Source organism: Macaca nemestrina, chromosome 3 (assembly GCF_043159975.1).
Source record: "Macaca nemestrina isolate mMacNem1 chromosome 3, mMacNem.hap1, whole genome shotgun sequence".
NCBI classification, from domain to species: Eukaryota; Metazoa; Chordata; class Mammalia; order Primates; family Cercopithecidae; genus Macaca; species Macaca nemestrina.
Window position 1 is genome coordinate 189,665,964 of NC_092127.1, and position 21,501 is coordinate 189,687,464.

Genomic DNA, 21,501 nt, shown 5'->3' on the forward strand with positions numbered 1-21,501 from the left:
GGGCCTGCCAGGACCCCTGATGGGGAAGAGTGCCCCCTCCTTCCTTCCGTCCACTTCCAACATACTGGCTTCACCTCCTTCTGGTTCTCAAACCCACACACAGCACTCCTTCCCCATCACAAACCCCCCATTCTCCTTTCAGCCCCCAGGTTCATATCTGAAACCTCCCCACACACCACAAATCCCTTTCTGCCCCCCAGCCAGCAAGTTCCCTAAAAACCACACATGGGCTCATGGAACCTCCCTGCTCTGCTCAGAGCCCTCCAAAGACATCCCCTCACTCCCGACAACACTGGCAAGGCCCCAGCGTGGGGTGGCCTCTGCAATGCTCACAGTCTCATCAGTCAGCACTCTCCTGTCCCTGCTGAAATCCCGGGCCCTGGTCATCCTAACTACACAGAGCTCCTCGAACATGCCCAGCCTTTCCCTGTGCCGTCCCTACCTCTCCTGGCCCCAGCCTCAGCCCCAGGCCTTTACTGAGCTAGCATCACTCAGTCTTTAGGCCCTGAGCTAGCTGTCACCTCCTCCAGGAAGCCTACCCTGCTTGAGTCCATGGGGTCAGTTACCCTCCATGGTGCCCATGTCAGTCACCTTGTGAATGTCTGGTCACAGCACTCACCTGACAGGCGCTGTTGTCTGTTTCACCCTGCTGCCCCCCTTGAAGGTGGGGACCATGTTTACCTCCTGTTGGACTTCCTTGACTGGCACAAGGCCTGACACAAGCAGGTGCCTAATAAACTTCTGTTGAATGAAGGAGAATCGAGGGTGTGCAGGTTGGTGTGGTGTGTGCTGTCTGTACAGATGGGACTAGAACTGATCGAGTACTGTCACAGAACTCCCTCCCTAACGTCACCGTGAGCTCGGCCCCCAGTATATACTCCAGTACAAGCCACGGAGGCAGCACCCAGCACCCTGTGCCAGCCGCGGTGGCCGGCACTTCCTCAAACAAGGCTCAGACAAGATGCGTGTTTTCTTAGAAACAGATAAGCATATTTTGGATGAGGAGTTACAGGTATTTCCTTTTTAACATCCTCATGCAAGCAGTCAAAAAATGAATGAAATGAAAACGGGAAATCCATTTTTGGATGATGACAACAAGCTACTCTCAAAACGGTTTCTACAGAACACAATGTTGAGCTTTGTTGTTGCTGTCGTTTAAAAACTTGCATATAAAAAATAAATTTAACAAGACCTTTTTAGCAACTGGGAGAGAACACAAGAGAAGAGCGAGCTGGCCATGAGGACCCCCGGCCACGTGAGATCAGAAATTTAATATCAAAGAGTTTGGCCAGAGAGCTATGGGGCCTCAGTCACTCCTGGGAGAAACAATGTTCATGGTTATGCTCCAACCCCAGGAGAGGGGGTCTCAGGCTGGGGAGGAGAAGGGAGTCCACCCACAGGGAGGTGCTAATGGGAATCTGAGCAGCCTCATGGGGGTGGCCTGTTGCAGGGTGGGGGCCGCTCTCTGTGCCCCAACTCCCAGGACCCCTCAGGTGCAGAGCCTAGATCCCCTGCAACTGGTGGGGCTCATCTCTCTCCTCTCCCTTTGGGGAGGGTCCCAAGGCTTCAACTCGGGGCCAACTATTAGAAAGTCTGACTATGGCTCAGACCTATGCCTCATTCTCCTATCCATCGTTACCAGCGAAAACACGGCCTTTAAGGCATTCCCACCTGGCTGAGGCCAGTGTCTTTTTCTCGATCCACTCTGAACTTGAGGGAGAAGAGATATGACTGCTATGATTTATAAACCCTCCAATGTCTCATGGTTCAGTTTCTCTGCAGGGCACGTGCCATGTGCTGAGGCGAGTGAGACCTTGCCCTGATCCTATGTGTGGCTAACCGGAGTGGGGCTGACGGGTGCCAGGATGGATGCCTGTGCCTTGATGACTGGGCAGGGCTTCAGTGGGTGGAGATGAGGAAGGCACGTGCCCGGTGCAAGATGCTGTTTGCAGGGAAATCAACACAGGCACATCATAGGACATTCCTTCAGGTTGCACTTCACCTACACACTGAGAAATGGACTTCAAGGCCAGGTGAGGTGTCTCATACTTGTCATCTCAGCACTTTGGGAGGCCAAGGCGGGCAGATCACTTGGGGTCAGGAGTTTGAGACCAGCCTGGCCAACATGGAGAAACCCCATCTCTACTAAAAATACAAAAATTAGCCAGGCATGGTGGCACATGTCTGTAATCCCAGCTGCAGGAGGCTAAAGCACGAGAATCGCTTGAACCCTAGAGGTGGAGGTTGCAATGAGCTGAGATCATGCCACTGCACTCCAGCCTGGGCAACCAGTGAGACTCACTCTCAAAAAAAAAAAAAAAATTCATGCCTCTAAGGGAACATTGACATTGACTTCCGCTTATTCGGATACTAGTATGGAACGACAATTTTTAAAATAAGGAGTATTTAGTGGCATGGGGGTTAACTGGGCCTGTCTGTGAAAGCCTTCTCTGGCAGTGACATTGCAGGTGCCCTCCCCCTCTGCAAACTTCCCTGCAGTGCCTGTCGGCTCTAGGGTGACCAGCTTGTCCCTGTTGGCCCACGACTGTCCCTCTTTTAGCACTGCAATTCTCACGTCCCAGGAAAGCTGTCAGTCCCAGGCAAAGCAGACCGTCAGTCCCCTAGTGGTCCTGCCAGATTCTCAGAGGGTCCTGCTGATGCAGTTCCCACCCCACATGAGGGTCCACTTCTGGACCTGAGGAGCTCTCACACCAACAAGGCTGGGAGAAGACAAGTGGCAACTCCCAAGCTTAGTGGACCTTTATCCACAGACAAATGGCAGGGCCAGTGTCTCCTAGAACCCAACCTGAGAAAACCATGGTTTAAGTCCAGTCCTCAAAGACAGGGAGCTGGGCACCTCTGTGCCAGGCTCAGAATCGGGGCCCCATAACCATCAGTAGGGGTTGTGAGGGGCTGGCAGACTAGGGCAGCCGGCATGGCTCTCTAGTGTGTAGGGCACAAGGCACGGCACCAGGCTGACTGGCTTGGGGAGGTTAGTGGGCAGGGGCAGGCGGGCGGCGGTGGGGGTGGGCAGGGTGCAAGCGGGGAGGTCGGCAGCTGCCAGGCAAGCACAGCATGGTGAGGGTCAAGCAGACAGTGGCCGGATTCCAGACAGGCTCCCCCTCCTCATCTGTCCTAGAGGGCTGCTAATCTCACAGATGCCCAGAGGATGAGGAGCGCTGGGGACCTAAGGTGCGGGCCTGGAACACCTGCTGTGGGTTGGGCGTGGGGAGGGGTGCATCAGGAATGGCTCAGTGGGAGAACTCAGCGCCCTGCAGAGGGCTGCTCTCATGGAGGCTGGAAGCCTCCTGCCAGCTGGTGCCCTGGCCCTCCAACGCCCTCTGCCCCAGCCCCGTGACGAACCAGCCCCCTGAGTCACTGGCAGGTTCCTGCTCCTTGCTCACCCGATCCACAGGCATTGACCAAGCATCTCCAGGAAGTAAGCATGGCCCCAGGTGCCTGACTGAACCAGATGGCAATGCCTGATGCCACTGAAATATGCAGCCTTGCGGATTCCGACAGAGACTGTGAGCCACCAGGATGCTCAGTGTCATGGCTGAGAGAGACGTGGTGAGAAACCGGCTGAAACCCCTGCAGCTGGCAAGTGGTGTCACCAAGACCCAAGCCAGGAGAGGCCTCCCCGACATCAAATCAGACACTGGTGGATGTGACATCTCCACGTCTACCAGGGCTGTGCTCAGCACTTGACACTAAGATGCTCTCTCTCAGTAAATGTTCCAGTGGATGTTGAGTAAACTGAGTCATAAACGTCATAAGTGTTTAATCAGCACTTTGTGTGACTCTACACGGAGCACTGTTGGAGGAGCCTAGACAGCCATGGAGGGTTTTGCTGCTGGAAAGGAAGGTATGCTGAATGTGTCTCATGTGCCCCACCCCATGCCTGCACCTGCACCTGCACCTGCACCTGATGGCCACCAGCCGGCCAGGTGTGAGTCATCCCCGTCCCGCAGTTCACCTGAGGACACAAGCTCAGCCAGGTTTAGTGATGATAGGAATAGGAGAAAGCTGAGTTCCAATCCTCTCACTGCCTACCAGTGTGACCTTGGGCAAGGTTTGGCCATAAATCTGTTACCAACATTTAGTATCCTTTACTTGATTGAGGGATTGAACAAATGCCCTGGGAAGGAAACTATTTCTAGTTTAAATGCCCTTCCAGAGATTCAGGAATGAATCCCAACTAAGATCATTAAGACCTCATCACTGCAAAAATAGCATTTTAAAGTTGAACTCATGTGCTTTGAAAGGAAAAGGTCTTTAGCCCTAAACAGTTGTATATTTCTAACACACCCTAAACCAATGTAAAAGGCAAACACATCGGGAATGTGTTTTGTAACAAACAGGTCAAAAAGCTAATATCTTTAATATGTAAAGCACGCAGAGAAGTCAGTAAGAAAGACAATGACAATGAATACATATTTGTCAAATGAATGAATGCATGGATGGGTGAATAAATCCAATGGAAAACCCTCAAAATAAATGCAATTACAATTCACAAGGAAGGAGAAGAAAATAGATAATACATACAAAAAAACCTCAGTATCACTAGCACTCAAATAAAAATTAAAACAATGACATGATACAGTTTTCACCATCCAATCGACAAAGTACTCGGCAGCGGTAACATGCCATGTCAAGCATCAATCAACGACGTGTAAGGCTGTGGGTAGAAGGGTAACTGGTGCCGCTTTTCTGGACACTGTTTTGACCATGCCGAAGTCCTTCAAGACATTCTTACTATTTGGCCCAGTGATTCTGCTTCTAAAACATATCCTATGGGCGTATTTTAAGATGTAGATAGAAATTTATGTGTAAAAAATGTGCAGTTTACCACTGCATGATTGTAAGGAAAAAAAAAGTGGAAACACCTGTGATATCTAACAGCTAAGAGGGGCTTCAGTAACTAACAGTATAACTGTGTGATGGAGAGATGCACAGTCATTTAAACACATTTATGAACCATGTTAAATGGCATGGAGGATGCTTCTAAAGCCTGATTGAAAACCGGATGTCAAGCATCATTTCGACTAAGTTTAAAAACAACAGACACAGGGAAACCACTGGAAGGAAACAGACAAATGTGACAGACGGTTTCCTCCACCGGGTTTTGATTTCCTCCTGCATCTCTGGGTTTTCTACAGCGAGCATGTGGGACTTCCTTCATGAAGAAAACGGAAAGGCATGCACGGGCACGTGCAGACGCAGACGGACTGGAATGCATGCTCCCACGCAAAGCAAGACGCCAATGTACAGTTTCTTGTATGGTGCTGGGAAGCCGGGACAAGGTGTGAGCACAGAAATGCCGCTGGCTTCTACCTTTTCACACAGGGCAAGCACAGTTCCAGCTTGGATTATTGCAACCTGTTCTTCATTTCTCAAATTCTAAAACACAAAAATGGGCAAGGGCATTTGACACTGGATCCCAAATCCACGTGCAGACAGTCAGCACCAAGTTTTTTTGTTTGTTTTTGTTGTTGTTTGTTTGTTTTGAGACAGAGTCTCTGTCACCTGGGTTCGAGTGCAGTGGTGTGATCTTGGCTCACTGTAACCTCCGCCTCCTGGGTTCAAGTGATTCTCTTGCCTCAGCCTCCCGAGTAGCTGGGATTACAGTAGCTGGGATGCACACCACCACGCCTGGATAGTTTTTGTATTTTTAGTAGAGATGGGGTTTCACTATGTTGGCCAGGCTAGTCTCGAACTCCTGACCTCAGGTGATCAGCCCACCTCAGCCTCCCAAAGTGCTGGGATTATAGGCGTGAGCCACCATGCCCGGCCAACACCAAGCAACTTTCTTAGCTTCTCTCCGAGCTGCACCCGAGGGTCAGCTCCCTCTCGCTAATGGGGCCAGCACATCAGGCACACAGCTCCTGTCCCTCTGTTTGGGGACATTTCACAGAGTGACACTAAGCTTTTGTGAAACATGGCTACATTCAAGTTCATCTTTCAGGATAGCCAAAAGATCCCTTTCTGATTTCAGAAATCTCATGTGACTCCACCTGCATTCTGGGTAGGGGTTCTCAGGCCTTCCCATCCCCTCCTCACTCACAGGCCAGGGGAACCTAACTTCAGAACCCCACTTCTGACGAATACCAACCCCTCCACCCACCCAGGAACACGGCCATACAAAAGCCTTACATTGTACTTCTTAGATCTCTTATATCAGAGAGAAATTTAAAAAAAAAAAACAAAACAAAACGAAAGTCACACAGAATACACCCAGATCAAAACAAGAACACGAAAGCAGAAACCGATCGCTCATAGTTACCCCGTTATCGCCAAGGATATCTAATTTCTTCATAAGTTCAGAAACATTCACATCCTGGAAGAGATTTCCAACGTTCATTTTTGTGTGAGCTACAGAGACCAACCACACCAATTTCTAGGGCCACGGCCTTTCCTCTCGACAAGACACCGTGCTCTTTCTTTTCTTTTCCGGCCAAGTTTTGTGCCCAGCCGTTCCTCTGGGGAGTGAGGGAGAGAAGGCATAACTGCTGCTCATTTGCTGAGTGTTACACCAGCACAAACACTGCTTTCTAGAAGGGCCATGGAATTGGGTGAGTCAGGACACTGTCCCTGGAGCTGAGCAGGGCTTTAGGACATGGCAAACCCCGGACCCTTCTAGCCACCACAGCCACCCTCTACAGAACCTTGCTATGCCAGGCACAGGGCCAGGCACTTGGCGTCTGTTCATGATCTGATTTCATCATCACCCCAGCTTCATGGTGTGGGTATTGTCATTTGGATTTCATAGCGAAGAGGCTAAGGCTCAGAAAGTTTACAGGCCAGAGCAGCGGTGGAGCTGGGGTTCACCCTCGGGGCAATACACCAAGCCTCTGCTGTTTTAAACACATGGGTCAAAATAGAGTCACATTTGGTGACCCCTTAATAAATGGTCAAACTATGACTTTTAACACAAGGGATATCTCATGAAAATCAATTCTATCCCAGCACTCCCCCTTTACAACTGAGCCGGGCACGGAGCAAGCCCTTGGCTGGCATTTAGCAGAGGCACCCCCCAGGCACGCTACCTTAACTCCTTCCTGGTGACAGAACAGCTGGAGAGCGCTGCTGTTGTTCTCAGGGAAGGTGGTGATTTGGAGGTTAAATGCTGGCGACCTCCTCTCTCTCTCCTGGGGAAAAGATTCGGTTTAAAAACAGAATGTGACCGGATTATTTACCGCTTGCCATTTTCCCACGTTACTCAGCAAAAATCAAGGAATTCCAGTGGGCACAGATGTTACTAAAAAGCGCGAGTTCGGACTAGAAGCAGCCTCGTCCGTGAACTACGACGTTTTCACGCCTTCCCACGCAGCAGTTCTCCTTTGGAAATGTGTTTACTTCTTACCTATTCATCTAGGGAGAAATGGTTAACAGGGTACCATGGCTTTATCCATTGCGAAGTCACAGAATTACAAAATTTAAAAAACACAGTTGCACTAAATTTGAATAGATAGCAAAAGCCGCCAACTATGGTTTATTACCCTGTGCCAGGCACACCACTCTCCCGTTTAATCCTCACACAACCCCAGGAGGCAGGCTCATTGCTTTCATTCTGTAGACAAAGGGGAGGCAGTGGCTCAGGGAGGCTGAGTCTGAGGTCCTGCACTCTGAGGACCCAAAGGCTGACTTACTTTCTTTTTTTTTCTTTCTTTCTTTTCTTTCTTTTTCTTTCTTTCTTTCTTTCTTTTTTTTCTTTCTTTCTCTCTCTTTCCTTTCTTTTCTTTCTTCTCTCTCCCCTTCCTTCCTTCCTTCCTTCCTTCCTTTCTTTCCTTTTTCTTTCTTTCTCTCTCTCTCTCTTTCTTTCTTTCTCTCCCTTCCTCCCTCCCTCTCTCTCTCTCTTTCTTTCTTTCTTTCCTTCTTTCTTTCTTTTTTCGCTCTTGCCGCCCAGGCTGGAGTGCAATGGCACAATCTTGGCTCACTGCAACCTCCACCTCTGAGGTTCAAGCGATTCTCCTGCCTCAGCCTCCCAAGTAGCTGGGATTACAGGCATGCGCCACCATGCCGGGCTAATTTTGTTGTTGTTGTTGTTTTTGTTTGTTTGTTTTGTTTTGTTTTTAGTAGAGACGGGGTTTCACCATGTTGGCCAGGCTGGTCTCGAACTCCAAAGACCTTTGGTGATCCGCCCACCTCGGCCTCCCAAAGTGCTGGGATTACAGGCGTGAGCCACCTCGCCCGGCCCCAAAGGCTGACTTTCTGTTCTTTCCAGTACAATCTGCCAATAACATTCACAATTTTTTTTGAACCAAACTAGCACAACCAGTGATCGTTCTACCCCTGCCTTAGACTTACAGCAAAGCTCAATTACTAAGGGAGGAAGAAGAGCAAGTCTTTTCCCAAAATAGGTATTTATTAATCATACATAAGTGATGAGTTTTTAAAAGGTCGGGAAAACCTAGTTACTTACAGGGCTAAAGCACAGAGGCAGAACAGGACTCAGGTCTCAGATGTGTTTCCTGCACAGAACGCACTTTAAACACTTTAGCGATGGACAGATTTGTCATGGCGGGGCAGCAGAGAAGACCTTTGCAAATTACACCTTTCAATCAAACTGCTTTGGTTTGAGCAAAGTTACAGTAAGGTACAAAATAACACACTTTGGGCCATTCTAGCAGAATCTAGCTACGGAACCAATGGGTGTCTTGAATAATTCAACAAAGAGATGTAGCCAAGAGAGGCACGAATCTAGACGGCAGGGCTTAAGAAGATGCTCTGGAGTGAGACTGAAGGAAAGAGGGAGGACTGGGTAGTAATTCAATTAATTTCCATGAAGCCCTAACCTGACTAAACTAGGTTTGAAACAGTCTAGTAAGAAAACCCTATTTCCCCTTATTAGTCAAAAAAAAAAAAAAATTCATGATGGTTCCATTCCACAGATGCCTTTGTATCAGCAAATTTACTTAAATGGCGTCTCCATAGAAAAAGTGGCCCCAAAAGCTCAGATTTTATATGAACAAAAGTCATTTTGTAGGCCGGGCATGGTAGCTTATGCCTGTAATCCCAGCACTTTGGGAGGCTGAGGCAGGTGGATCCCTTGAGGTCAGGAGTTTGAGACCAGCCTGGCCAACACGGTGAAACCTGTCTCTACTAAAGACACAAAAATTAGCTGAGTGAGGAGGTGTGTGCCTGTGATTCCAGCTACTAGGGAGGTTGAGGCAGGAGAATCACTCGAACCCAGGAGGCAGAGGTTGCAGTGAGCCCAGAGCGCACACCACTGTCCTCCAGCCTGGGTGACAGAGCGAGACTCTGTCTCAAAAAAAAAAAAAAAAAGCCATTTTGTTTCTGGTGGTTCTGTAGGAGGGTGGAGACCATTAAAGAAAACTTTAGTGAACTGGTTAGTGCCTATAGAATTCTCATGAGAAAGACTCATAACAAGGATTTGTGAAAGGTTCTCTAACAGCGGCAGGAGTATTAACAATGATCTCACATAACTTCCAATTCTGCCGCACAAATAAAATGCTCATGTCATGCTGAGCCAAGAGCTGAGTCACACTTGGTGTGAGAAATACTCAGGCCACAGGTCCCTGCCCACACAACAAGGTACACATGGTCAGTTCTAATGCAGACAGAATTGTAACTCAAGCCGGGAGGAGAAAACAAAATTGGGGAAGCCACAGACACTGTGAGGGTGCTCACTTTGAGGGTTTCACGCATGCAAAGGTTTCAGCTGAGAGACAGCAGAGCCGCGCCACTACAGGTGCTTAGAGAAACTCATCACAAACTTAAGTGATGTTTAAAATGCCAATGATTTTTCAACAGAAACAAAAAGAAGGATTATGACGTACCATGAGAGCAAGGCAATACAGTAACACACCCGAGGTAAGATTTCAGTTGGAAGCAGTAAGACCATTAGTATTGTTTCACTGAATCTCACTCGGTGCATTGGGGCAGTTCCCGAAGGAACGGGATTTCTACACGTGAACAGCAACTGATCTCCCTCCAGTAGTTTTGAGTTGCAGTTTGAGTTGCAAATAGTAATTTCTTTAGCCCAATATTGCTGCAATGCCTGGGTCTGTATTTACTGCATAAAAGAGTTTGAACAACGTAACTAGTTTTCTTAAACGCCTATGCAAATACATCCTTCTACCCTGTCTTTACTTACCTTGTGTTTACCTTGGCAAATAGAAAATTAGCCCAAACTGGCATTAAACACATTCTAGAGTCAATTGCTGGCTCAGGTCAGACTCTGCTATTTCAAAAGGTGAGATTTACTGCATGCAAGATCACTTAAAAAGGTGTGTTATTAATTGCAACAGTGCTTCCGTCTGGGTGTGCAGAATGCGTACCCGGTGACTATGCATGCAGGAAAGAAGTAGTTATGGAAATGAAACACAAATAAAAAAGGCAAAATATTGCAAAAACAAATTATTTTATTAAGTGCAAAACAAGCCATAGGCAATAAATATATTAGCTCTGGTACATGTCCATAGACTTGGGTGGGCACTCTCTCCAGAACACATTAAGGCAGTGAAATTATTCTGAACATACAGATTTAAAAAAAAGAAAGAAAGAAGAAAGAAAGAAACTAGAACATGTCCCCTTTCCACATGCTTGAAAACGTCTGGGAGCTTTACATGAATTTCAGTTTGGGTTCAAAGAGAATGTCTGCTCCGTTTGAGAGCTTACAACAGATAGAGTCTCTTACTTCGAGTTCTAGCACTCTGAATTCTAACAGCTCGTTCTGATCCTTGGCGTCTTGCATTTCGTTCTTCAGCTGGTTCTCTTCCATTTCCAGTCTGTAAATCTAGAGCAAAGACACCTACGGATTAACAGGATGGGCGGGAGCACTGGGGTCCCCTGGTCACAGGCCACCTGACTGAGTGGCTGGAGGGAAGCAGAGGACCGGCCATGTGGGCAAGGGGCGGGAGAGGGCAGGGTTTGTAGCAAGGGAGGCAGGTGCTGCAGGTCCTTCTTGCTGATGCATCTGGGAATGAAGGAGACAGAGGCTGGGCCAGGTTCACCCCTGCACCTCTGAGCCTGGCCCAGTGGAGTAGGGGCTACTTATATATTTGCTGAATAAATGAATGATGGGGAAACTGAGGCATGGGGCTATTAAGTCCCTCCCTTGCGGCCAAACACTGGGAAGCAAGAGTGCCACACCCAAAGCCTGTCCAGGTCTTTCCAACTCAAGCCCCACCAGATTCAGCCTACCCAGACAGCGGCCCAGCCAACTGCGGCAGGGAGGCCCCCTCCTGCTTCCCCACAGAGCTTGCAGAAGAAGCCGTTAAGGCAAGAGTTCTCTGAGAGTGCAGATCAGTGTGGGAAGTGACACTGCCTGCATCCCAGCCCCAGCTGGGAGATGCTGGATCACTTAGCCAACTACTCCAGCCCTCAGCTTCTGTCCAAGAAGGGAAACAGTAGCACCTATCACCTGGCAACAGCGAGAAGTCACTAAAATAACGCAAGTAAATGAGGGCTTTGAGTAAAGAAAGCCTCATAGCACCATTACAGAAGGCTAGAGCGGGCCCTATAGCACCATTACAGAAGGCTAGAGCGGGCCCTATAGCACCATTACAGAAGGCTAGAGTGGGCCCTCTGCCAGGTGATCCCACCCCCGGGAGACCTTTAGAAATGGCATGAGGGGTGAGGTGAGGGCTTTCCATGGCTCCCAGAATTTAGTGAACAAGACACCAAAGATGCTAAAATTCTCCCAAGGCCTGGGACTGCTTGCCGTCCCAAATGCCCTTGTCCCAAACGCTCTTGAGAAATGTAGGGAAGGGAATGGGGTCACATGCTGGTTAGCAGCAGAGAGGCGGCTGGGCCGAGGCCCCCCACCAGGACCAGGCCAGGTTCCTCCAGTCCTCGTGCTCCAGGACGCTCAAAAGCTGAGGCCTAACCTAGGGTCTGGCTCCACTTACTTGCAACATCCAGAGACAGAGTGGACTGGAGGCTGCCAGGGGCCGGGAGGCAGGGCAGAGGGGGGACTGCCCATGGGCAGGAGGGGTCTTTACCAGGCCGATAATGTTCCAAAACTGCATTGTGGTGATGGTTGCACAACGCAGTAAATTTACAAAAGGAATAAGTGAATTGTACACCAATTAGGAAAAAATAAGCTACGATTTTAATTCCAAAGCATTAGAGCTACCCCCAAGCAGACTCCCCGAGAGCTCTGGAAAGTTCCACAACCAGAAAGAGAAGAACAGAGGCCCAGTTCCCATTATGGGTCAGCTGCACTGGGTAAAGATGGCCTGAGGATCTGCCCATGGACCTGCCTCGGGTGCCCACCACACTGGTGGGTGAAGGGCTTTGGACCATAAAGCCACAGCAGAGGTGGCCTGGAGCCCAATGTCAGGAAGATGGACCAGCCCAACAATAGGCCAGCCCTCCCCATTTCTGCAGGTGTCCCCAGAGGACAGGGCAGCTCTTCACATTTCTGCAGGTGTCCCCAGAGGACGGGGCAGCCCTCCCCATTTCTGCAGGCTGTCCCCAGAGGACAGGGCAGCTCTTCACGTTTCTGCAGGGTGTCCCCAGAGGTTGGGGCCAGCCCTCCCCATTTCTGCAGGGTGGCCTGGGAAGACAGGCCAGGCCTCTGCATTTCTGTGGCGTACCCCAGGAGGATGATCTAAACCAACTCTGCAGACCTGGTCGCAGAGGACAGAACCACGGATGTGGCTTTGATTCCATGTGAGGAGGACATTTCTCCTCATAGGAGGCGTGCAGGCCCTGAGGCCCTGGTCACCAGCGTACCCAAATGGCACTGGGCACGACCCGTGTGGTCTGAGCAGGCCTGCGGGGTCCCAACTGCCCTGGGGCTCTGTGCTTCCCTGAGGCGGGTCACGCACCTTTTCCAGCAAGTCTTGGTTTGTTCTGATGAGCAGCTGCTTCTCTTCAACCCACTTGGAATCCTAAGGAAAAGCACTAAATACGGTCACATTCATGGAAGCAAACAGATGGCCAAGTAACAAACTTTTAGTGAGAAAGGCCACTTTCTATGAAACTGACTAAGGAAAGGTCATAGAAAATGACAGCCGTGATGTGTCCTCATTGTCCCTGTCAACTTTTAAACCCCCAAAAGAGAAATGGCTGGTTTGTGGGGCATCCCTTCTCCACTTCATTCACGTTCCCCAAAGCGCGATGACTCCATTCTGTCAGTCTAATTGACAGAAACGTGGCTCCAGGGTGACTGGTCCACACTGGCAGACCCTCCATGCCTGCGGAAGGCTGACCTCATACCCCGTGGACTGGCCAGAGCCACAGATATGCTTTTGTTCATTCTACTCTCTCTGCCTGTGACACCCTTCCCACGTTTCTTTGCCTGGCCATATCCTCCTGGATAAGTCCTGTGAGCACATGGCATCAAGTCCATCTTGTCACTGTGGCACCCCGAGCCTGGCACAGTGCCTGGCACACGGGGACAGGGGTACTCGGTGAATCGCGGAATGGGCAGATGAAGGAATAAGTAAAGGCATGGGAAGCCCTCTCCAACTCCCTCCTCCCTTCTCTGCTGGTCAGCCACAGAGCTGGGACTGGGCAGAGGCCCCTCCCAAGCACCAGGCTGGGCTGGGCTCACAGAGTCTTGGTGTTCTAGGATGCTGAGAAGCAGAGGCCTGGCCTAGGGTCTGGTCCCAAGTGCATGGAATGCTCAGAAGAGGCCCTGGTTGCCTCCAGGCTTCTGTCTCCCTGGCACCTGGCACCTGCGTCATTCCCATGCTGACCCACATGTGGGCCTCACAGGCTGCAAGCACCTGTGAGGAGTGGCTGTGCTCCACCCACCTTTTGTCTGTGGCATATCGTGGCCAAAAATGGCTGCAACCCTCCCTCCCACCTCTGTGTCCACCCTCTTTGCCATGTGACTCGGCAGCTCCTCCCAGCAGGTAATGGGGTCCATTTCTCCAACCTCAAAGCTGGGCTGGGCCATGCCATGCTCTGGCTACCGGGATGTTAGCAGAGGTGACCTGAGCAGAGGTTTGGACCCTGCTAGGGCCTTGGGCTTGCCCATTTTCCCTGCCCCAAATCATGGGGAAAGAAGCCAGGTGGGCCTCCCTGAGGCAGAGGCACCTGGTCGGCAGCTGGCAGGCTGTGCCCAGCCAAAACTGCTGATCCACAGAACTGTGTGCAAATAGAATCCCTGCTGTTTTAAATAACTAAGTGTTGGGGTGGTTTGTTACTCAACAGCAAACTGACCCAGTGTCCCAGGTACCAGCACTGGGCCTGGGATGGGTGAGGGTTCTGGGAAGTGCTTGCTGGATGAACAGCCACAGGCTTTGCCCCAGACTGGCGCCATTCTCCAGCAGGCATGGAGGGCAGAGCAGGCCACACAGTGAGGACCTACCCCCCTGGGGGAGGCCAAGTGCAGAAAGTAAAAAAGTTCCTCTTCAAAGTTTCCCTTCTTATGAAAGAATAAATCATAAGTGTTAGAAATAATAGTTTCTTTTAAAAAACTAACTTCCTTCAAGCCTCCTTGCTTTTGTACTAATAACTCTTTGTTAAGCCCCTCCTATGTAGCTGTTAGATATAAGGGAATAAGTACATTCTAGGTCTTTGTACTTTAACGAAGATATTTGTTATAGACATGCTCAAACATGTCCCAGCTTGCAGCTTATGCCCCTTCCTTATTTGGAAATGTTATTACTTCTCTAAGTCTTTTCACAAGCAACTTCCTCTTTTCCTTTGTTCTCTATTGCCTTTACCTATCTAGAAAAGTTTTAAGTTGTTAGTCAGTTGGGTCTAGCTTAGACTGGGAGGTCCAGCTCTAGTCAATGGAGATAGGACGCAGCAGTAAGGACCCAATGTGTAAGGAATAAATATCCCTGCTTTTCTTTGTTCAATGTGTCTGATTGCTGACAGGCAGCACCCTTTCTGTGGAAAGTAAAATTGCCTTGCTGAGAACATTTTTGTCTGAATGCTGATTTTTCCTTGCAGCACCAAGGAATAAACATTTACTTACAACACTAAGTTAGTCATAGACTGTGATCAGGCAAGTTACAGATATGTCAGCTCAGCCTAGAAGAGGGAAACTGAGGCTAGCAGCCTAAAAAAAAAAAAAAAAAGCCTTATCATCTGGCACCTGGATCTCTGCTCCAGCTACTCCTGGGTTCTCCTCTGTCCTCCTGCTTAAGGTATTAGGAATTATTATTAGCCCCATTTTAAAGATGAGGAAACTGAGGCACAAAGAGATTATGTAACTTGCCCAAGGTTATGCAACAAGGAAGTGGCAGAGCTGCCCTCTGACCCAGGTGGCCAGCTATAGTGTGTGATCTTTGCATCACAACCCCACCACACGGAGGATGCAGACCACGGTTTACAGAAGTCATTCCAGAGGGCTGGGGACTCACATTCCCCCACGCAGTCCATTGGTAAAGTCTGCTGTGGCGACCTACTCTGTGCCAGGCATGCATGCTGGTCGCTGGCCGTCCACCTCCATGGGAACCTCAGTCTCAACCCTGAGCCCTGCGGCAGCCATTCTGAGCTGCTGGCTTTGCAGCTTTGCAGTGCTTTTCCGGAGCTGCTTCTGTTAAGCTGCCTGGAATCTTTTACACCCCTCGCTTCATGCCTGCTTTCTCCCACTGTGTCCCACTGGGCCTAAGACCTGTAGTAGACCTTGCCCGGCCTCCTCAGTCCCCCATAGATGCCTCTCTGCAGGTGGGGGTGGGGGCCACCAGACACTCCATCTGCCCACACCCTCCTTGGCACCCTCACTGTTAGTGAGGCCATGTGACTGATGAATTTTGCTGAGGCAGCAAACAGCCAAGCAGAGGAAGAGTTCGAGATGGGGCAGTTCCAAGACGATGGTGCCTCCTGTCCTGCATCCCTGAGAGGCCCCAGGGAGAAACAGGAGTGTGAACAGAATACACCTTGTCACATGGGGCCAGGGAGACGTTCAGGTTATGTCACCTATGTCACCACAGCAGCACTTCTGACACAGAGGAGGCCGACTCATACTAACCTTTGGATGCCACCCCCTGAGAGGCCAGATTTCCACCCAGAGCCCCCTCTGGCATCTCCCTGACTCCAGAGGACAGGTCTAGGCCCAGGCATTGCTTTTCTGCTGTGTCTTACTGTCAACCGGGCCTTGCCTAATCAAATGCAGTGGATGGGTAGGTGCAGGTGACTCTAACCTGAGCAGCACAGGATCAGACTGTTCTAAGACACAATCAGAGACCAGAGGTGGGGCCTCTGCAATAACCCAGGGTTAGTCATGGGTGCTGGTTCTTTTTCACAATTAAAATCTTGATAGGAAGTGACAGCTCTTCTTCAGGTTCAAGTCAAAAACAGTTTTGATCACACCGTTGCTTTTGGAATTACCTCCTTTTTGTGCATTTGGTAAACAAACAAAGAAAAGGCCAAGTTAGATTGCCATACCTTGTTTTGATTTTTTAAACTCGGCACGCAGGCTCAGTAGGAAGCACACCCGTGCCTGGGTTCTGCTAGTGTTTTTTCCTCTAGTGTCTCTGGAGCTCCTGATCCAGCCCCACAGAATATCCCCCTCGGCACACGGGCGAGCCCTGGGGACACCACCGAGGGGACAGAAAAGCAAAGATCCACAGAGCACAGATCATTCCTGCTCACCTGTCCCTTCTCAACCAGTAACTTCTCCAAATCTTCAATTTTGGCCTGACACCTCAGCAGATCAGCTTGTAGCTGCTCCCGAGTCTGGAAGGGAAAAGACCAGGCAGTGAGCTGGTCACCTCCAGTGGGTGACAGGGAAGTGGAAAGTGTCATGCCTCGATGCAAGCAATGCCTAGGATCCTTATAGGCAAACCTTAGGAGCAGGTTCACTTTTAGGAGCACATATTCCACCTTGCCCTACTAGAAGCATGGCTCAGCTTCAAACACAAAATCATTAAGAACGGAACAGCCTTGAGAGTTTGACAGGTCCGACTTGCTTGGTTTTATAGTCAAGGAAAATGAAGCCTGGAGAAGGGACCCTGTTTTTCAAGGGGGTGAGTGAGCCAGAAGCCAGCCACACTGGGGGTCCAGGACAAGCTCTCTGACCAAGTCCAGTCCTCACTGAATCTGAAGCTCATTCAACTATCATCAAACTTCAACACGCTTGCACACTTGTGTAGCCCCCGTCCAGGCCCCTTATCATCTACAGCAGGGGCTGCGAAGCAAAATACTTCAAGCACCAAGCAAGTCATAGAAACAAGGGAAGTCAACAGGGTGTGGGGTAACAGGGAGTGGTGGGGACTGTGGCAAACCAGAGGCACATGACCCATCTCAGGGAGGCGCTGCCACTCAGCAGCAGCCACATGAAATGGGATGCCTGTTGCTGCCAGACGTTCTGACCTTTCAAGAGAGGTCACAAACCTGGATTTCTCTATGGAATCTCTTGACTTTTAAATGTTGGCAAGTAGACGAAATTTAAAAAGCAAAACAAAAATGATTCCGCCCACACAAAGCCTCACAGTTTCCCTCCTCTGACCTAGATGATAAAGACTGGGCCTTTTACGGTGGGACAAGAAGCTTCCTGCCCTGCTGACTTCACTCCCCCTTACTCCTGACTCCCCCTTACTCCTGGCTCCCCCTTACTCCTGGCTCCCCCCACACAGGGTCACTGCTGCCCCTGGAACAAGCTCCATGTGGGCATGGCCTCTCCTCTCTGCCTTTGCCATCAGATCTGCCAGGCAATGTCCCATTCTGACCCATCACCTTTAAGACCACCAAAATCCATCCCTTTGTGGAATTCCCAAACAGGGCTCTGAAAAAGAGCACAGGCCCTCAGTCCAAGAAACCTGGCCTCGACTCCCAGCTCTGCTAGGTACCATCTGGGCATTTGGGGGCAAGTTGCTCAGTTCTGAGCCTGTTTCTTCATTTGGAAGATGAGGTTAATTCCCCCTGCCTCAGGGGACCAGTGTGGGGGTGAGATGGGAAAGGGGATGCAGGGAAGCACGTGTGTGCTCTCCGGGAGTACCCCGCACTCACAGGAGGAAGGGAGAGCAGGACCCAGTCTATGTGACTCCCAAAGGTGGGAGAAGGGCCAGCGGGTGGAGGTTTCCAGAAGGCAGAGCTCAGCCCAGCCTGAGGAATGGCGTGTCCTGGACTGAGGTGGCCACAGGGCCCAGAGTGCCTTGGTGGCTGGGGAGCACCCCAAAGTCCCTGCAAGTGTTCTGGTGGATGTCCCGGAGGGCGGGGTCTTGCAGCCCTGGAGGGAGAGGAGCCTGAAGCCCGCAAGCCGACCACGTCTGTGATTTCATCACTTAGTCTTAAATTCTGGACACATGCTCTCCTCCAAACAGACGGCACGGGTGATGTGTAGCGTTGCTTCCTCTAACAGCTCAGCGTTCCAGAGCTCCTGACATCACACCGAGGATGCAGAGAGGGATCTAGAATGTCACCACAGCAAAGACCTTGCTCTGGGTTCCCCACCACCTCTCAGAATGCCCTCTGAGTGTCCAAGCCAGGGTATGTCACACTTCTGGAAAGGACCTGCATGATCTGGGGCCCCTCCCTCGAGCCCTGAGGCTGGCTGCACTCACCCGGGCCTCCCTCTCAGCATCCAGGGTGCCCCCCACCTGCTCCTGGAGCAGGGCATAGGCACGTTGCAGGGCCTGGTACTCCCGGGTCAGCTGGCAGAAGCGCAGGTCAGCCTCCTCGCGGGCTGTGGTCTTCCCATAACAGAGAAGAAAACAAATAAGTGCATAATTACAATAATACACGATTGATGATTGATTTTAATAATAAACATAAATAATCAAACACTTGCTGTGGCTTTGAGTGCCAGGGTCAACTTAGGCAACATCAAACGGTCACATCTCACAGTGCTGCCAACAGGTACTTAAGGAGCTTCGCATTGCCAGGAAGCAACTAGGGACTGGAGGAAAAGGCTGCCGGGAGGAGGCACCTCCTCAGTCATCAGCGCTCCTCCCAGGAGCTCCCACCCACAGGAATCACTTGACTTATGTGGCAGCAGGTGGGAGAGAAAGGGCTGATACCATGGAACCAGCCCCAACTCCAGAAGCAAAGGTCCCCATTGTAAAGGGTGACGCCTCCCACTCAGCACCTCCCATTCTGGGAATTTATCCTAAAGAGAAGACTGGGCATGGTGGCTCACGCCTGTAATCCCAGCGCTTTGGGAGGCTGAGGCAGATCACCTGAGGTCAGGAGTTCAAGACCAGCCTGGCCAACATGGTAAAACTCCCTCTCTACTAAAATACAAAAAACAGCTGGTCACGGTGGTGGGCACCTGTAATCCCAGCCAGTCGGGAGGCTGAGGCAGGAGAATTCCTTGAGCCTGGGAGGTGGAGGTTGCAGTGAGCTGAGGTCATGCCACTGCACTCCAGCCTGAGCGACAGAGTTAGACTCCGTCTCCACAAAAAAAAAAAAAGAAGATGGCCACGTAAGTGTGTAAAGACACAAATACGATGGAGCTCCACGCACGGTTCACAGGTGTGGAAAATGACACAGCATAAATCCCCCATCAGTGCGTGATGCTCATCCAAGGCAAAGCCCCACATGGCCACGAGAGAGGAGGAGGCAATCCCTTGTTCTGGCGCTGAAAGATGCCTATTACGTATCACTGGCTGGGAAAAAGCAAACTGAAAACACGCGTCCTGTTTTAAGTTAAACGTAAAAGGCCCATGGCTGAGAACAAGACCCTAAAGACTGAGTAGCCCAGTCCAGACCCCTGTGCAGGACAGGCTGATGGATTGTGGTGTGTCTCCAGCACCGGCCAGGCCCCTCCCTCCAGTCGGCACTTGGGCTGAGGCTGGTGGGCTCTCGGGGAGGATGGTGTGTCTGTCTCAGCATGAGAAGGGATGTCAAGGGGACGACCTGCAGAGGTGACACGTGTCCCCTAGAGTTTTGGCACAAGATGGAAAAGCAAGGAGAGGGCCACCTTGGGGTCGGATGTGCCAGCACCCACAGCACTTGCCACATTTTCCTACGGCAAATAGACCCATGGGAGGAAAGCAGCTTAGAACTCATTCCAGATGGGATTCCACAGAAAAGTCCGCCAGGAGGGGACGAGGACAACGAGCAGAGGTGTGTGGGAGGCGGACCATTCAGAGTCTTGGGACATTGGGGCGCGAGGAGCTGCAGTGCCCAGTCCCTCACCAGGAAGCTGTGGGGTGCAGCACAGCAAGCGGAGCTCGTGGAGACCTGGAAAAGTGTTCCCCCAAGAGGCAGCACAATCCACTTGCCCCTGCCAGAGGGCACTGCCCTGAGGGCCAGCTACCCCAGCACATCCGCACCCCCTTCCCACTCTTGCCCTTCCCTGGGCTCAGAAAAAGCCACCAGGGGCCTGCATGGGAAGAGGCAGAAGAGCGAGCTAGGGAAACAGCAGCCAAGCCTGACACAGGCCCCGGCAGGGAGAAAGGGGAAGGTCTGCGCTGAATGAAGTCTGCAGTTTAGGAAATTAATCAAATGTGACTATTCCTGTCACTGGAAGGCATAGTAGCCCACAAGGTCTGCCTGAGATGTCATCAGCACGCCTGAAAGAATTCACCTGGGGAAGGTGAGTGGGAATGAAGCTGGTCTTTGCCCCCTCGTGAATCCACTTCACTCAAGAACCTGGCTATGCACCCATGGGCACAGGTGGTCGGGACAGGGTGAGGTGGCGACTTTGGGGTGATGGGACTTCAGGGGCTCTTCACTTTCTTCTTTATATATTTTTGGATTATATACTTTATCTTAGTCAAAAAACAATGATGCCGTTTCTGCCCTGCGGTGTGTGCGTGTGTGCGTGTGTGCGGTGTGTGCGGTGTGTGCGGTGTGTGCGTGTGTGCGGTATGTGCGGTGTGTGCGGTGTGTGCTGTGTGTGCGTGTGTGCGTGTGCACGGTGTGCGCGGTGTGCGCGCATGTGCGGTGTGTGCGGTGTGCACGTGTGCGCGCGTGTGCGGTGTGTGCGCGTGTGCGGCGTGTGCGGCGTGTGCGGCGTGTGCGGCGTGTGTGCGTGTGCGGCGTGCGCGCGTGTGCGGTGTGTGCGCGGTGTGTGCGTGTGTGCGGTGTGTGCGCGTGTGCGGTGTGTGCGCGTGTGTGTGTGCACGTGCACGTGTGCGTGTGTGCGTGTGTGCAGTGTGTGCATGTGTGCGTGTGTGCACACATGTGTGGGGACCAGGGAGAGACCATTGTGCAGCAGTTTTAATTGCAAATGGTGAGGAAACCCAAGGTGACATTCCTCAGTGACCCAGCTTGAACTTGGCAGACACAGATTTCCTTGGTGGGGAAATCAGTGCGGGGGAAAGAAAGGGTCCCCACGTGCTGCCCTCCCATCACCATTCATGGAGCCCACGGCCGCGGGGTTCGCCTTCCCTTCACGCCATTGGCTTTGATAATGCACTGGTAAGAATGGGTCATCTGGGGTTCAGAACTACAGGCAAGGGAGCGAAACTTGCAACCACCAAAAGCAGGAGGTACCACCCCGAGAGCATCTGGGGTGAGGTCCCACTCCCTCTTCAGGTTTGCTTACATCGTCCAAGTCTTCTTCAGGCGTGGCTGGAGTCCTGTCCGTCCTGTCTGTGTTGTAGGATGTTTCGGACAATGTTTCTGAGTCCACAGACTCCTCATCAAATCCAAAAAATGTCTCCACAACATGCTTCTGTAAAA

The 21,501-nt window shown here is 51.0% G+C and overlaps 1 protein-coding gene across 5 annotated transcripts in view; it reads right to left on the reverse strand.

The window, feature by feature from the left end:
* The window catches only part of LOC105483914 (janus kinase and microtubule interacting protein 1), a 179,743-nt gene that overhangs the window by 19,910 nt on the left and 138,332 nt on the right, over positions 1 to 21,501 (reverse strand). For 4 of the 5 annotated variants that reach the window (XM_011744996.3, XM_024793414.2, XM_024793415.2 and 1 more), the window contains 5 exons: positions 21,365 to 21,493; positions 18,435 to 18,563; positions 16,525 to 16,608; positions 12,798 to 12,860; positions 10,366 to 10,759 (listed from right to left, as the gene is read on the reverse strand). In XM_011744996.3, coding sequence (XP_011743298.2) covers positions 10,586 to 10,759; positions 12,798 to 12,860; positions 16,525 to 16,608; positions 18,435 to 18,563; positions 21,365 to 21,493 — 579 coding nt within the window. In that variant the 3' untranslated portion in view covers positions 10,366 to 10,585. Of the gene's footprint in view, positions 1 to 5,334; positions 5,401 to 6,283; positions 6,338 to 7,046; positions 7,149 to 10,365; positions 10,760 to 12,797; positions 12,861 to 16,524; positions 16,609 to 18,434; positions 18,564 to 21,364; positions 21,494 to 21,501 lie in introns of those variants that run through there. The other variant, XM_011744997.3, reaches the window with a different exon arrangement.